The sequence below is a fragment of the Schistocerca cancellata genome, chromosome 9 (assembly GCF_023864275.1).
Source record: "Schistocerca cancellata isolate TAMUIC-IGC-003103 chromosome 9, iqSchCanc2.1, whole genome shotgun sequence".
Taxonomy (NCBI): Eukaryota; Metazoa; Arthropoda; class Insecta; order Orthoptera; family Acrididae; genus Schistocerca; species Schistocerca cancellata.
This window is the reverse complement of record NC_064634.1, coordinates 287,406,453-287,424,696: the sequence shown is the minus strand read 5'-3', so window position 1 is coordinate 287,424,696 and position 18,244 is coordinate 287,406,453. Positions and strand designations below refer to the sequence as shown.

General features: G+C 39.7%; 1 protein-coding gene across 1 annotated transcript in view; it reads right to left on the bottom strand.

The window, feature by feature from the left end:
• Nucleotides 1-1,811: 1,811 nt before the first annotated feature.
• LOC126101156 (nuclear speckle splicing regulatory protein 1) overlaps nt 1,812-18,244 on the bottom strand; it is a 63,066-nt gene continuing 46,633 nt past the window's right edge. The window contains exon 6 of the mRNA XM_049911849.1: nt 1,812-2,725. Coding sequence (XP_049767806.1) covers nt 2,289-2,725 — 437 coding nt within the window. The 3' untranslated portion in view covers nt 1,812-2,288. The remainder of the gene's footprint in view (nt 2,726-18,244) is intronic.

Here is an 18,244-nt window from a genome sequence, read left to right as displayed (position 1 = left end):
TGTTTGGGCAATTATTTGTGCACTACATGTTTGCACACAGCCACTCATCTCCTCCTGCATTGCTGTGGCCACTGCTTCCACTGACATCAAATCAATTCGACTCCTCCCTCTACCAGGTTGCACATAAAAAGAACCCATCTTTTTGAATATCCGAATCATCTTCTCCAGATCTATGGCAATCATCTGACCAATGCCTTTTTTCAAACCCTTCAGTGTCCAGAAAGTCTGCTGAGCGACGTGCACACGGTCATCATTCTTGTAATACAACTTAACAAGCAGAGAAGGATCCTGCATTGAGAGAGTCATGTCGAACGTCGCAGATGTGAAAGAAGGAAAAGCCGTATACCTGGCGTGTTTATGCCAATGTCAATGGGTCATGCGCATGAAGTGTTTTCATTTACGTATTCTGACACATACAGTGTCATCTACTGATCAATTTTCACACTATCAATTTTCTTCTACCACACATTTTCCACTCTCTCCGATAATATTCCGTTGCAATTTGATGACATTCTGACCAGTGGTGTTATTTCAAAAGCAATTTGAAAGTTTAACTTTAATTATAATCACCCTGTACATCACACTTGAACACCAAAACCTATATATTCATGCATTCAGTGCTGTCTGAAACAAAATTACCACTTACCTGTGCACACAAATGAACTTTCCAGTTATAATTATCTTTACATAATGTAACAACAAATGTAATACCTAGCCCCTTAAATACAGCCTTCAAAAAAATCTGTTGATACAGTCTATAAAGTAGGGATGATGTGTGCTTTTCAAACACAATTTAACACAGTGTTTAAAGAACTGCAATACAAGTTTTACTGGCTCTGTGAGGAGAGATTCTTCCCCAAATTTCAAAGACACTAGTATTAATTAAGGTGGTTGATAAGCTGACAACCTATTACAGCTCCACCATAATACTGCCTTCTCGACCAATAAGGCATTTTCTTTATTACTGTTTTTGATGGATAAACCCAACTAGCTGTTGGACACTGTGTTCCACTGAGGAGTCGGGATTCTTTAACCACTGAAACACAATCTGACTGGCTTCATTTTTTCTTGCATACCTGTATCATCTTCGAACAGCTCTTTATCTATGCTAATCTACTTAGTAGTCATTGATTGAAAAATAACTGACTGATTGAAAAGCTTGAGTTCCGCTTGCTTTGTGATATAGTTGATTTGGACTTCATCTGTTCCCTTACCTCTTTCCACTTTCTGCACCTCATTCCCAGTTTTTATCTTTTGACACGCGATATCTGTGGTATAGTTTGTATTTAATTTCATTAGATTGTAACATAACAAAAAAATGATTCTTCTTTGTTTATCAAATGTAGTACAGCAACAAAAATAAAAAACAAGCAATTTTCATTAACATCTATGTTCTGTACATTTTCTTCATTAATTTGATATGTTACAAGACATACAATATAGATCACATTTTGTACTATTCTTTAGTGAAATCTTTCCACTGACTTGGCAGAATTTCTTTTGGCACAACTGCTTGCAACAATGCAGTGAGACAAAATACCGAAACAATACACAGATAGATGAAAGAACACACAACATGAAAACAGTGTTGTATAACTAAAAATATCAACAACTGACATTGAATATTAAGAAACACAAAAAGTAACATATTACAATGCAGCAGTGAAACCAGAATGCCTAGAAATGAATTAGAGAAACTAGAAGTATTAAAGAAAAGAATGAGGAAAATTTTAGGTCCAGTAAAAAGCATGTAACAGTGTAAATTAAGAGGTAATGATGAAATATATCAAAATACAGTAAAAAATAACAGAAGAGAAAGACAATGTATATTTTTTATACAGAATTAATTACAAGGTTTATACAAAAGATCTGTAAGTGTCTATGGAAAAAGAAACAAAGTCAGATGTGAAAAGTTATAAAGTCAACATAAAAGTCAAGATCAGACATATTTTCTGAAGGCACTTGTTAAAATTAGCATTCCAAGATAGAGGTAGCATGAGAGAACATGCTAAGTACTCTGGGGCTGGGACGACAGATAAAAAAAAAACACTACTGTAGGTAAAAAAATAGTAAATGAGAAGGAACTGAAATTGTCATGTTACCGCTAGCTGTTTGTAATGGGAAAACTACTTTTTCCCTGTATTCACCAGCCAGTCGGTCATTTACAATGTTGTCTCTTAACAGTTATCAAGCACGCACAAAAACAGGAAACAAAACAAATTTCAAATCTGTGCATAGAAATATCTACAACAGCTGTAGCTTCACATGTTTTAAAACACAAAAGATTATCACCCAGCAAGCCTTGCTGCTTTCCTAGCGTAGTATCGCTCCAATGCAGCTTCAAATAGGGGTCCAACTGTACGTTTTTCCCAAATGTTGCACTTTGGAACAGGCTCTGTAGTCTCTACAGTTTCTTCACCGACTTTCTTATCTCCTTGTTTGCTTGTGTCAAATTCCTTTGAGTCTTTTGCAACAGCCTCCACTTTATCAGCTTCGCATTTGTCTTTGTTGTTGCTGACATTTTCGGAAATTTCTTCTGAATCACTCGAGTCATCACTCGAGCTATCACTAGGGGAACTCGAACTGTCCGATTCAAGAGTATTTTTATCACCATTGGAGGTTGGTACTGTTCTCTTTCTGGTGTGAGTATCTTCTCTATCAGAAGAAGAGGCACGACGTTTTCTGTATTGTCTTTCAGTAGGAACCATCATGCGCTTTGCATCACCTGTAACAGACATAGAAATTATGTAAAAATGTGGTTGAAAAATTTCGTTCTCTAAAAGGTAATCTGATTAGTACAGGATTTTGCATATTTCCCATTTTAATAATGCCGGTCAACATTTTTGGAACTGTTGATATGTGAACACAGGATATGCACCTTGAAATCCCACTCAGCTCAAAGCAGCAGAGTTTTGGGGACATGGTTTCCTCAGAGTACCGCCCTTATGGGCATCCTGAAGGCTCTGGTGTTTAAGCCTAAGAATGTCCTACCAATCTGCAACAATTTTCACATTCCACTGCTTACATCAAAGGAGAATTAACTAAGTTGCTGAAACTTCGTTATCGAACACCTGTCTCAGTGTATCTCTATTATGCTTTGATGTGTCTTTAATCAACAGTTGGTATTACTGTTTTCATAGTGTTTTAGGCAGTTTTCTTGTTTCTACCATTGGCTATTCTGTCCAGCACTGAAATAAGTTTGCAAATTCAGTGCAGGATGCACTGATGCCACCAGTATCTCATCAACTATTGGTCCAGGAAATGAAAATATTTCAGCTGCTCCAAAAGCATTTACATGTTTAGATACTGTCTTGTGTTGATTTGAATCTCAAAATGAAAGTGACCAGTATCAGATATCTTTTCAGAAAAAATATGTGACTTAGCTGCTTGTGAGTGACTGGGCTTGCTTCGACAGGCCATACATTTCTACTGGACATGCCAAATATATACATGTAACATATATTTCATTAAATAGGCTATATTACACAACTCCTATTGCACTTGCTTTTGTAATAACAAAAGAGATTCTTTTTTGTTATAAATATATGAACTTTTTGTTGGTAAATTGGTAAATACAAGTATACAGTTCGATTATGAGAATAAACTGGTGTTCCAAACACCCATGCCCTCAAATGGTTCAGATGATCAATGCTCTACTGTGAGATTTTCACTCTGCAGCGAAGTGTGCGCTGAAACTTCCTGGCAGGTTAAAACTGTGTGCCGGACCGAGACTCGAACTTGGGACATTTGCCTTTTGCGGACAATTGCTCTACCATCTGAGCTACCCAAGGGCGAATCATGCCCCATCCTCACAGCTTTACTTCTGCCAATACCTCGTCTCCTACTTTCCAAACTTCACAGAAGCTCTCCTGCACAACATGCACTCCTTAAAAATGTTTTAATCTGCCAGGAAGTTTCATACAGCACACACTCCATTGCAGAGTGAAAATCTCATTCTGGAAACATCCCCCAGGCCGTGGCTAAGCCATGTCTCTGCAATATCCGTTCTTCCGGGAGTGCTAGTTCTGCAAGTTTCGCAGGAGAGCTTCTGTGAAGTTTGGAAAGTAGGAGACAAGGTACTGGTGGAAGTAAAGCTGTGAGGATGGGGTGTGAGTTGTGCTTGGGTAGCTCAGATGGTAGAGCACTTGACCGCAAAAGGCAAAGGTCCTGAGTTTGAGTCTTGGTCCGGCACACAGTTTTAATCTGCCAGGAAGTTTCAATGCTCTACTGTATTTGTTTATTGATTGTTTTGCTGTCCATATACCATTTTTCAGAGTGTACTAATTGTACTTCTCAAACCAGTGAAAGATAAATGCACACACTGAGATAAAGAGTAAAGATCAGAGATCAGAAATTATTCTTTTTTGTTAAAAAACTTAATGGTTACATATGCTAAAGAGTCATCACAAACTAAAATATCCTATTGAATAACTGCATTTTTTCATTAATACACACTACAGTTTCTTTCAAGATTACATTAAAAGTTGTTCCTATTTTATGTTGACAATGGTCTGCAGCCTTTATATTACTTGTAATTAGCTGAAAGTTTTCTCTTCCCCATGTACTGTAATTATGTACGTTACTCTTCATTATATTATGTTTCGGACTTATTTTCACAAACATTGTTGCCTGCAGGATGTGTGTTGAGTAGATGGGAAGTGTTTTATATTTCATGAAAATTTCTCTGCAAGTCTCCCCCCCCCCCCCCCCATCTCCCCCCTGCCCACCCCCTCTCATTTACTTTAGCTACCACTCTCACTGCCTTTTCTGAAGTCTAAAAAAGCCTCTCTGTATAGGCTGCTGGTGCTCCATCTCAAAACCATACTGTAGATTTGGATTTATCAAACCGATATGTATTTGCCTCAAGGTACCATGGTCGAGGAAGGCTCTTTTCAGTAAGTACGTATTTGTACAGACTTCCCTACAAATATGATCTATATGCTCTTTCCACGACATCTGTTCACCCACAATAACACCCAAAAACTTGAGTTTATTTGTAGAGCTAACAAGAAACACCTCAAGTGCGAGGTTGCAAAAGGCCAATGTCGTTCACAGCACTCGAAGGCCTACATATTGCCTACTAAGAAACCACAATATTGGCTACTAATGGCAACATGAGGCGGGACTGTAGGTATCCAATGGTGAGCACAGCATGAGGCTACAGAGTATAGTTGAACTACTTAGTCTACGAATAACTCACAACTGTGCTACAGTGCTAGTGGTGTTGATACAAAGCAGAGCAATGCCAATGATGCACAAAACAAACATTCCATTATATCAACAACAGTTGCCAAAGTTGGCATTTCATCAGAAAGGAACTCAAGGAATCTCTCAGGGTGAGAAAGAAGTGGCAGGTGAAATATTAGCATTTATGAAAGATGTGTCAGTGGAATGTGTGGTGCCATATACACCTGACAATGTTCATAAGTAGTACATCTACATCTACATGATTACTCTGCAATTCACATTTAAGTGCTTGGCAGAGGGTTCATCAAACCACAATCATACTATCTCTCTACCATTCCACTCCCGAACAGCGCGCGGGAAAAACAAACAACTAAACCTTTCTGTTCGAGCTCTGATTTCTCTTATTTTATTTTGATGATCATTCCTACCTATGTAGGTTGGGCTCAACAAAATATTTTCACATTCGGAAGAGAAAGTTGGTGACTGAAATTTCATAAATAGATCTCGCCGTGACGAAAAACGTCTTCGCTTTAAGGACTTCCATCCCAACTCGTGTATCATATCTGCCACACTCTCTCCCCTATTACGTGATAATACAAAACGAGCTGCCCTTTTTTGCACCCTCTCGATGTTCTCTGTCAATCCCACCTGGTAAGGATCCCACACAGTGCAGCAATATTCTAACACAGGACGAACGAGTGTAGTGTAAGCTGTCTCTTTAGTGGACTTGTTGCATCTTCCAAGTGTCCTGCCAATGAAATGCAACCTTTGGCTCGCCTTCCCCACAATATTATCTATGTGGTCTTTGCAACTGAAGTTGTTCGTAATTTTAACACCCAGGTACTTAGTTGATTGACAGCCTTGAGAATTGTACTATTTATCGAGTAATCGAATTCCAACGGATTTCTTTTGGAACTCATGTGGATCACCTCACACTTTTCGTTATTTAGCGTCAACTGCCAGCTGCCACACCATACAGCAATCTTTTCTAAATTGCTTTGCAACTGATACTGGTCTTCGGATGACCTTACTAGACGGTAAATTACAGCATCATCTGCAAACAACCTAAGAGAACTGCTCAGATTGTCACCCAGGTCATTTATATAGATCAGGAACAGCAGAGGTCCCAGGACGCTTCCCCGGGGAACACCTGATATCACTTCAGTTTTACTCGATGATTTGCCATCTATTACTACAAACTGCGACCTTCCTGACAGGAAATCACGAATCCAGTCGCACAACTGAGACGATACCCCATAGGCCCGCAGCTTGATTAGAAGTCGCTTGTGAGGAAAGGTGTCAAAAGCTTTCCAGAAATCTAGAAATACGGAATCAACTTGAGATCCCCTGTCAATAGCGGCCATTACTTCGTGCGAATAAAGAGCTAGCTGCGTTGCACAAGAACGATGTTTTCTGAAACCATGCTGATTACGTATCAATAGATCGTTCCCTTCGAGGCGATTCATAATGTTTGAATACAGTATATGCTCCAAAACCCTACTGCAAACCGACTTCAATAATTTAGGTCTGTAGTTCGATGAATTACTCCTACTACCCTTCTTAAACACTGGTGCGACCTGCGCAATTTTTCAATCTGTAGGTACAGATCTATCGGTGAGCGAGCGGTTGTATATGATTACTAAGTAGGGAGCTACTGTATCAGCGTAATCTGAAAGGAACCTAACCGGCATACAATCTGGACTTGAAGACTTGCCCGTATCAAGCGATCTGAGTTGCTTCGCAACCCCTAAGGTATCTACTTCTAAGAAACTAATGCTACCAGCTCTTCATGTTTCAAATTCTGGAATATTCCATTCGTCTTCACTGGTGAAGGAATTTAGGAAAACTGCGTTCAATAACTCCATTTTAGCCGCACAGTCGTCGGTAACAGTACCATCGGCACTGTGCAGCGAAGGTATTGAAGACGATACATGCTTAACAAGCAAAAGTGGTTTGAAACATGTTATCAAGCCGTTTGAAACATGTTATCAAGCCATATAGCTCATCATCTTTGCTGGATAGGGAGCTACCAATCCTGTCTCCAATGAAGGACAATCCTTGTACAAGGAACGGGTACTAAATATAATTACGTACATGGAAGATCATCCGCAGCTGGGGCAGCTTCTGAGGTAGCGCCACTGTGCCATGGCACCACTTGTTTGAAAAAGAGAGAGAGAAATCTATGTGAATTGCACATCAAACATTGTTTTGCCATGCCTGCTCTCATGTTAGTTTTCTGAACCTTGGAGTCAACTGCAGATTGGCACTGTCTGCCCTAACAAGCACTGTGTGAAAGGCTCGGCCATCAGTTTCTACATGCTTCTTATGGCAGAGGTGGAGTCACAGCTGCTTTGACTTAGAGCTTTGTATTCCTCCTGCCAGAGAGCAGTTAAGTGCAGAAGCTACAGAAGCATGATCTTCTACCCTATCTAACGACCATGTTGGAAGATATTGGGGCTCAAACTTCTTGTAATCCAATGTTACAATCTTTCTGCAAATTAATGCCAATGCATTCGTAAATGCAAAGTAATGCTTAATTAAATCAAATACAGAAATAATACACTTAAAGATAATTATAAATAGCCACTTATAATTTGAATACAATTATGCCCTTAGATTCTGAAACTAAGAGGCATTATTTCAATATTTGTATACTTCACAACAGCAAGGCTATTGGTACAGAACAAAAAAACTAATGTATTTACCATCTATTGAGAATCAATTTTCCAAACAACAGTGTAGTATTTCTGTTTATACTAATTGTGTTCGTTTAATACAGTTCTGTATGAACACATTGTAGTTATTGTGATGACTGGTAACTGAAACAGTATGGTTGTGTGTACATTGTTATCTGTAAGTGAAAATTCAGTTAAATGTGAAAGTAGCAAAATGAACAAAATGAGTGAGTTATTAAAAATGCCATTTAGCGATTGGACCCTATATCTGCACTAGCAAACAAAAAATTGATGCCGTACATTCAATTCGGAAATTTACCAAAAGAGCAAATGGAAGAAAACAATACTGTTTTTTTGTTTTCCTTGTGAGTTATTTTGGGGAAATGTTTAGTGGTGTTAAGACCAAAACATCTGATATTGGGTATATATGGTCTACAATGAAAGTCCATGAAATGTCAAAGAGACACATAAATAATGCACTTAGTCTTTCATTTCTAGGCAAAACCAATATTCAGCGAAATTAAATTCACAATGTAGACAAACAATGGACAGCCACAACAAACGTCTAGAAAAGGATTTATACTTTATTTAATTGTAAACTGTATTTGGTTCTGTGCCACTTTGCAACTGGCTCTCAGGGGCCACGACAAATCTGATGCCTTTCAAAATAAGGGTTTTTTTTGTGAGCTAATTCAGTTCAGTGCAGAACTGGATAAAGATCTTCAAGTCCACCTCTGTCGAGTATCAGTGTTCAAAGGCATTTCTAAAATGGTTCAGAACGAACTACTGCAATGCATGTTCGACGAAGTGTACCATGAAAGAAAATGTGAGAATTATGTTGCAATAATTGTGATTGAAGAAACAGGTGTGACTTTCAAATTTCAATTGGTTATTGTTTTATGTTATGTTGTCGAGGAAGCTTTGTTAATCCAGAAAGTCAGAATGCTCATACGATATCTGAGAGAAATATGAGTGAATCTGAATCATTAATTGATGATGACTGAGCAAAACTAGTAGACGAGTGGCAAATCGAATTGGGTTCAGAAATTAATGAAAGACAAATACCCTAATGCAAACTACATCCATTGTTATGAGCACCAGTTCAACGTACTTATGTCTATGGCACCCTGTGTTAATCGCAAAGGCCACATCTTTTTTGTACATCTTTCATGTATTTCTTCTTTCTTTTCTAACTCGCCACTGAGATCAAAAGTGTTGCAAGGCATTACTCAAAAAAGCTTTTCCCGTAAGACTGTCTCACAAGATAGAATTACCACTCGCGAGTAGTAAAACATGTTTATGAAAACAAGGAAGATCTTATTACTGCTATGGAAGTCACTGAAAAAAGTGAGAGCACAAAATTATCTTCTACCATTGAGGAAGCTGGTTCATACAAACAAAGACTGCAAGAAAACAAATTCATTTTCTGGCTATCACATTTCTATAAGATAACGCTTCATGCAGACATACTTTTTAATCAGTTTCAGAAGAAGATAACTGAACTGACCAAAGCAAAACAAGGCATCCAGAACTTTGAAGCAGTGATGGTACGGAATCCATCATTAACAAGTTAATTTTGAAAATGATGAAGCAATGCCTGCCAAGAAGCCACGGAAAAAAAAAAAAAAAGAGATGCTTTGGAAGTGTGCGATGCCATCCTTTCTGTAATACAATTGAGTTTTAAGTTTACTGGACACCTCACTACAGCCAACTTATTTGATGTAAACCAGTCTGACAAATACGTCACAAATTTTCCAGACAAGTACCTTGAAATTACAGACACTTATACATTTCTGGAAAGAAGAAAGTTGAAGGGTGAGCTTCAAGTCTTCTATGCTAGGCCTGAGTTGAGGGCAGTTTCTGGCACAGTTCTGTTTCTTTTGCTGATTTTAGAGAATGAGCTCTGTAATCATTTTGAGGAGACAAAGTTTTGAAACTGCTAATCACAATGTCTATCTCGACATCAGAAGCTGAGTGGTGCTTTCCAATGCTCAAGAGAATAAGACGTTTCAACAAAACACCATGAAAGAAGAATGACTTGAGTGCTTTAGGGATGCAATCCTGTAAAAAGTCATTTGTGTGTAAGACTGAATATTTCACTTCAAGAGTAATAGATTTGTCAACAAGAAGGAGTGACAAATAGATTTCCAATACCATTCCTACTAATTATTTTGAAGCTGTCTTCCCAAAGTCATGGAGCTGCTGCTTTTAGTGAGTACAATGCTTTTAGTTTTAAATGTTGGTAATTTGATTAAATTTGCTTCCCGGACTCCAGATTACAAGTTCAAATAATTTATGTACTCTCTATTATTTCTCATACTGGCACTCATCTTGATTGGACACTTTTCTGGCAGTCGGCTAAGAACTTAAACAAACAAGGAGTTCTGGCTGTCCAGGGTACAAGAGCAGTGTGGGGGGACAAGCCTCACCTACTTCCCACAGGGCTGGCAGCCTACGTCTGTGTTCTGTGCTCCTGGGAAGGCAGAACTGACATAATAATGGACATATGGATCGCTGATTCTATCTGGTGTTGTGAGAGTCGAATTCGAACCCTGTGACAGAGCAAGACTGCTCTCTGCACTCATTTCAAAATAAGGAAAGGAAAACCAACAAGCACAACTCAGAGCAAAGAGGAGTACACAAATCATTCAGTAATTGCTAGAGCACAATTTTTAGCTGAGACTGGCATTGTCGTTAGCATGGTAGTTCAGGCCCGACCTCCACCGATATTCTTATGCAACCATACATCAAAACACCCCCGACTTACAACTGTCATGTAAAAGCGTTCGCACATACCCTTCCCTATATGTTTTGTTTGATATAATATCTTATTAAATATATGAATTATTCACAAAATTTCATAATACATTCAATACCACCAAACGAAGTTTTTTTGGCCCTGCCAATGGACTGCCTCAGTGGCTGCCACTAATAAAAAAAACTGAATAAATCCGCAGCAATGACTGTGTAGTGCATATGAAAACTATGGATTTTCAAGGGATGCACTTGTAACAAAAACTGATATTTGCACATTTCAAGGATGCCTGATTCAATTTACAGCATGTGCATGATAGTGACCTACTGTGTTATGCACATGAAATTGTGCACAACATAAATTACAGAGATTTCAAGGTAAGCAGTAGACGACAAAGATAAAAAAAACTTCGAACAAAGCGTCGATTTGACAATGCACAACAAACTGCGGAATAGGCCCAAAAATTTGTAGATGAGATAAACAAACTTACCTCATCATTAAGTAAGGAATTTGTTTTCAACTCCAACTAATCGGGATTTGAAGAGCAAACAAATATGAAAGGAACCTTGGAAATCTGAGATACCAAGAGAGCTGCATCAAGATAAACTAACATCAATGTCTTAATGCAATCATATAAAATTATGCCGACCATTACTCTGGATGGTAAATTGGTTGAAAAGTTATTTATTGTGCTGCTAGAAGTTGGAGGTGCTCTGCCCCTATGATTCCTTCTTGCAACGCCAGTAGGGAATATTTACGTCACAACAAGTAAGATGGGAAAATAGCCATAAGAGAACTACAACTATTGCGTGAGCACTGCTTTTGGCTAATAGCTGGTCAAAGTAATTGCTTTTGCCTGGCCCCTGCTCTGCTTATAAATATCATACTCCTTTAGCACAAACTATTCCTCCCAAAAAGTGACACTCCAATTCATACCAACTGGAACCACTGGACAAATTCAGCCTTTGGACTTTTTTTCAATACCTACAAAACATATTATCATACTATCTGCCGTTTCATCTTAAAGGATAGGCAATTTCATGCTAACAACGAAAACAATCAATTCCAGACACCAGTTTCTCAGAGCCCCACAGGTGGGAACTAGCACTGCATGTCCTTGGTTCTCACCACCCATCTGGCCTTAATTTACGTTAATTTCTTCTGTCTCAGCTTTTCTTCACTGTAACTGCTATTCGCTTCACTCCATTTTAGTTTTCTACATCTTTCATTTGTTTCCCATCTATTTTTAACTGCCCTCTTCCCACCTCTGTTACTTACAATTCACTTAGCTTTCCACTCTTATTAACTTGTTGCACGATGTTTTAATAGTAATCTCTGTCTTGTGTACTGACCTGTCTTCCACCTTTAAGCTCTCAGTTCTCATCAACCCATTACACCAGCATGATTCCACATGCATTCTCATAAGAGTGGATACCTAGCTGAATCCTGCATGGTTTGTAATTCTCAAGGAGTTCACCTTTGATCTTGATGGAGTGAACCTTTGTGATCAGTGGTGTGCCATTTTTCATTCAGTGTTCATGCAAGATAATTGTTTGTTTAGAACATTTCTTGAACGTCAGCAAATGTCCATTCGTGAAGTTTGGTTTAAGGGTTGGGATGATGACAGTATCTCTCTACTGCAAAGGGAAAATGTCTTCTAGCCAAATATGAGTTGAGATCTTGAGTATGTTGGCCCACTGACTATGAATCCAATCAATGCAAGGGTCTGCATAATGAGGCACGTCTAAAGTCTGAAGCAGTTACCAATCAGAAAAAGGTTTATTATATAACTCAGGGTTACAGGAAGGGGGAAGAGCTATCCTGTCTTTTGTATATCTGAAAGGTAGCCAATCAAGATAAGGGCAATGACACTGTGACACAGTGAGTAATCACGTGTTTAGCCAGAATCAATGCATGGAGAGAAGTATCACCATGAAACAGAACAGTTTTTGAACTCTGGTGGCCAAGTAGACTATGGAGCTTAGCCCACACCTGGAATGAAGATGCATACACCACCTACAATGAGATGTTGTGTCCCCAGCATTCTTTCTTCCTGCATTTAATTACGTAGTGAGCCATTGTACAGAGCCGCCTAAAAGTAATTCGGAAGGTCTATGAATGATATCACTTGAGACATTTCTGGGCTTTCTGATGGTCCTGAATAGGTAAACAGCTGTCACAATGCCTTTGGTCAACAATGCTACCACCAGTGGACAGGGTCCCCAAAAAGGGGAATAACAGTTCCAGCAGCATGGGTTATTTCATCATAGATGTCTCCAACATCTCATTGATACAATATTATGGCGTGAAGACACAGGTGATGGTAAAGACATACAGCTGACAGTTGGCCCTTCAGAGAGCCCAATGAGGCAATGGACCTATTGAGTAGCGATAAAGAGGTGGCAGGATCACTGAAAAATGATCACTGTCACGAAGATGGTCTTATACAGGGTTATTACAAATGATTGAAGCGATTTCACAGCTCTACAATAACTTTATTATTTGAGATATTTTCACAATGCTTTGCACACACATACAAAAACTCAAAAAGTTTTTTTAGGCATTCACAAATGTTCGATATGTGCCCCGTTAGTGATTCGGCAGACATCAAGCCGATAATCAAGTTCCTCCCACACTCGGCGCAGCATGTCCCCATCAATGAGTTCGAAAGCATCATTGATGCGAGCTCGCGGTTCTGGCACGTTTCTTGGTAGATGAGGTTTAAACACTGAATCTTTCACATAACCCCACAGAGAGAAATCGCATGGGGTTAAGTCGGGAGAGCGTGGAGGCCATGACATGAATCGCTGATCATTATCTCCACCACGACCGATCCATCGGTTTTCCAATCCCCTGTTTAAGAAATGCTGAACATCATGATGGAAGTGCGGTGGAGCACCATCCTGTTGAAAGATGAAGTCGGCGCTGTCGGTCTCCAGTTGTGGCATGAGCCAATTTTCTAGCATCTCCAGATACACGTGTCATGTAATGTTTTTTTCGCAGAAGAAAAAGGGGCCGTAAACTTTAAACCGTGAGATTGCACAAAACACGTTAACTTTTGGTGAATTGCGAATTTGCTGCACGAATGCGTGAGGATTCTCTACCGCCCAGATTCGCACATTGTGTCTGTTCACTTCACCATTAAGAAAAAATGTTGCTTCATCACTGAAAACAAGTTTCGCACTGAACGCATCCTCTTCCATGAGCTGTTGCAACCGCGCCAAAAATTCAAAGCGTTTGACTTTGTCATCGGGTGTCAGGGCTTGTGCAATTGTAAATGGTAAGGCTTCTGCTTTAGCCTTTTCTGTAAGATTTTCCAAACCGTTGGCTGTGGTACGTTTAGCTCCCTGCTTGCTTTATTCGTCGACTTCCGCGGGCTACGCGTGAAACTTGCCCGCACGCGTTCAACCGTTTCTTCGCTCACTGCAGGCCGACCCGTTGATTTCCCCTTACAGAGGCATCCAGAAGCTTTAAACTGTGCATACCATCGCCGAATGGAGTTAGCAGTTGGTGGATCTTTGTTGAAATTCGTCCTGAAGTGTCGTTGCACTGTTATGACTGACTGATGTGAGTGCATTTCAAGCACAACATACGCTTTCTCGGCTCCTGTCGCCATTTTGTCTCACTGCGCTCTCGAGCGCTCTGGCGGCAGAAACCTGAAGTGCGGCTTCAGCCGAACAAAACTTTATGAGTTTTTCTACATATCTGTAGTGTGTCGTGACCATATGTCAATGAATGGAGCTACAGTGAATTTATGAAATCGCTTCAATCATTTGTAATAGCTCTGTAGTGATGATTGTAGTGAAGCCACAAGACTGGGAGAAGAGGTTCTAAGGTCAAATGCTGAAAAGATGCCATTGACAGCACTCAAATGAGTAGGGTATCATTACCGAGAAGAAACAGATTAAAATCAGAAAGAAGTTGGCCAATCAGGAAGCTCCTACCAGATGACACAGTACTCCCCCACAGGGAATGGTGTGCACTGAAATCTCCAAGGAGCAGAAAGGGGGGAGGGGGTTGTTGGAGTAAGGTGGCAATCTTATCAAGCAGGCAACCCTAGGACACCCTCTCTGAATCACCATCACCCATTGGCTGTTTTTGGGTCTATAGATTCCCAAGGAGAGGGTTCCCTAAAGGGAGCCCTGTCACCGGTAGATGCCTGATGTGAATGTTACTTCTCCAGCCACGTGGAGGGAGCCTACATCCCTGAAAATGGTGCTGTAGGAAACTGAAGGGGGGTGGGAATATCTCTCCTGTGGGCTAATTTTCTTTTGCATCTACCAGTAGGCAGCTTTGTATGGATGGAGGTATGAATGATTTCCTGGCCACAGTATTGGCAAAATTCAATACCAGTAATAAGGGATATAAGCTTTTCTGGGCTTCAAGACATGAGAGGTGATCAACGGTCTTGAGTCCCTACAATTAATACTCCTCAAGGTAGCATACTTAGAAGATGGAGAGGATGATCATAAAAACAGAAAAAATATGGTGGTTACTTACATGAGTTTTCATGAAGTGGCTCATCAGTTGCCACAAATTTGGTTGTTGTGTAACAGGAAGACATATACCCGAAATATTGGAAATATGGTATATATGTAACACCTGAGAATGAGTACTAATGATGAATGGAGAAAAAGCCACATTATGCAAACATCTACAAGTGTTTACTTATGTATGCTCCTTCTTTATTAATTAATATAAAATTTTGACATGTAATTAATTCCTAGATTGGAATGCGGAGGATGAATAGAGTTGGTAACAAATCCAAATAGTCATGACAAATGATTCAGTGGGATAGTGCAGTTATTTTGTCTCTGGTTGGTATACATGTACAACCAAACAAGTTCTTTATTTCTAGTCCCAATAAGAAACATGGTACATCCATTATCATGCTCTTATTCCCATGGACTAAACAGTATAATGAATCTCACCCCGAAACAAATGTAACATTGATATTTTATTTTTCTCTTGTGCTCAATTAATATAAGTTATTTCATGGATTTTCCATAATGCCAGTAAGCACTGCATTCCACATGCAGATTTTATACTAGCAATAAACACAGTGTCTTGAAAACTTATCTAAAGAGCTATTAAAAGCTAACAGTGAATTACAGAAATACTTTATGGAAAAACATCTGAAACTGTTTCTTCCAGTTCATAAATGAGAGGTTTTACCTTTGTGCAGGCTGATTCAAAAAGAATACCACAACTTTGAAAATCTGTATTTAATCAAAGAAGGATGAGGGTGTGGTGTCACCGCCAGACACCACAATTGCTAGGTGGTAGCCTTGAAATCGGCTGCGGCCCGTTAGTATACGTCGGACCCGCATGTCGCCACTATCAGTGATTGCAGACCGAGCGCCGCCACCCGGCAGGTCTAGTCTAGAGAGACTCACTAGCACTCGCCCCAGTTGTACAGCCGACTTTGCTAGCGATGGTTCACTGACTACATACGCTCTCATTTGCAGAGACGACAGTTTAGTGTAGCCTTCAGCTACGGCATTTGCTACGACCTAGCAAGGTGCCATATTAATGTTGTAGTTGGCAGAAGAGCCAACACCGTGTTAGGAATGGAGGCCAAAATGCACGCATTTTAGCTCACGCAGGCTGGCATGAGGAGGGAAGAACTATACTGATATGAGGTCTGGAACACGCAAAGGAATTAGAACTCAGAAATCGGACGTAATTAGTTTCATACTTAACTTTAATCCATTAATGATGAACGTTGCTTTCGACGGTACATGATTCACAATATTATCTGTTCAGAATAGTAACTGAATATGGCGCCTTGCTAGGTCATAGCAAATGCCGTAGCTGAAGGCTATGCTAAACTGTCGTCTCTGCAAATGAGAGCGTATGTAATCAGTGAACCATCGCTAGCAAAGTCGGTTGTACAACTGGGGCAAGTGCTAGTGAGTCTCTCTAGACTAGACCTGCCGTGTGGCGGCGCTCGGTCTACATTCACTGATAGTGGCGACACGCGGGTCCGACGTATACTAACGGACTGCGGCCGATTTAAAGGCTACCACCTAGCAAGTGTGGTGTCTGGCGGTGACACCACAGAGGGAATCTTGGATAATTAATCAGTGGTGAGAGTATTTACTAAAGATCTTTTTCAGTAGAAAATGAGTTCGTAAATGTTCACTATGACCTCCTGCAGACACTCGAGCGACTTCAACCTGATACTTGAACTTGTTCCACACTCTCTGTAGCATCTCCAAGATAACACTCCAGATAGCTCCAGTTATTCCTTCTTTTAGTTTCACAGTGTTAGCTGGTAGAGGTGGTCGAAACATCATATCTTTAACATAACCCACAGAAAAATAATTCACAGCGGCTGAGATCAGAGGTTTTTGAAGGCCAGTTATGAAGTGCTCTGTCACAAGCTGCCTGGTGGATGATCTATTGCTGTGGGTACCTTTCATTCAAATAGGCATATACAGGGAAGTGCCAATGGGGTGGTGCACCATCTTTCTGGAATATGAATTTATCTGCTTGTTCTTCGAGTTGAGAGAACAGCCAATTCTGCAACATTTCCAGATAGGTTTGCACGGTTACAATTGTACCTTCAAAGATAAAAGGACAAAAAATTTCACTGGCTGAAATGGCACAGAAAAAATTCACCTTAGGTGAATCACCTTCAAGCTGACTTGTTTCCCACAGATTCTCAGGGCCCCATATATGGACATTGTGCTGACTGACTTTCCCTACAGTGTGAAATGTTGCTTCACTACCAAACACTAGCTTCGAAATGCGCTGGTTATCTGTGTCCATTTGCTCAAGAACAAACTCACAAAACTCAATTCTTTTCACCATTTTAGCTTCAGGAAGGACTTGAAACAATTGTAGACAATAAGGTTTCAATACTAACCTTTTCCTTAGGATTCTCGAAATGGTCGACTTTGAGCAAATGCTTCCTGAATGCAGCCAACATTTTCTCCATTCGTGCGTGGCCGTCCGGAACTTTTCCCGTTGCACAAACACCATTTCTTTGTGAAATGTTTATACCAATGTACAATACAGCACCTATCCAGGAGGCTGAACATTATATTTGATTTGAAATGCACACTGAACAACTGCCGTCGCTTCCCTTCTGCCATACTCAATAACAAAAAAAGCTTCTTGTTGGGCCATCTTTGTACTGACAAAAGAAATAAGGTTATGTGGCCAACAGCACTCCTAGTGACCAAATGAGCAAACAAATGAAACTTCAGAGCTTCCTTCAATCAATGACAGAAAGAGAGTAGCTCTCCTTTTCTTCTTTGTAGAGTTCTCGATTTTCAAAGTTGTGGTATTCTTTTTGAATCACACTGTACAACAAGTATTTAATAATTTAAAGAAGATATAGATACAATATAAATTGATCCCACCAGAAGATAGGGGTGTAATCTTTAACTGTGTTGAACAGTTGTGGTGGAATACATTACTCATCTAGAAATACATGTTTCACCTCTTCTTCACAATCAGATAAAATATGATCATGCATAAAATGTAATATACAGGGTGTACATAAAGTCTGGGAACACTTTCAATTATTTATGGCACAAGAACTAAACAGTGTACAGATGTCATACATATTGCATTTTGAAGAGAAACTCTGAAAGTTTTTTTCCAAACATTCAATATG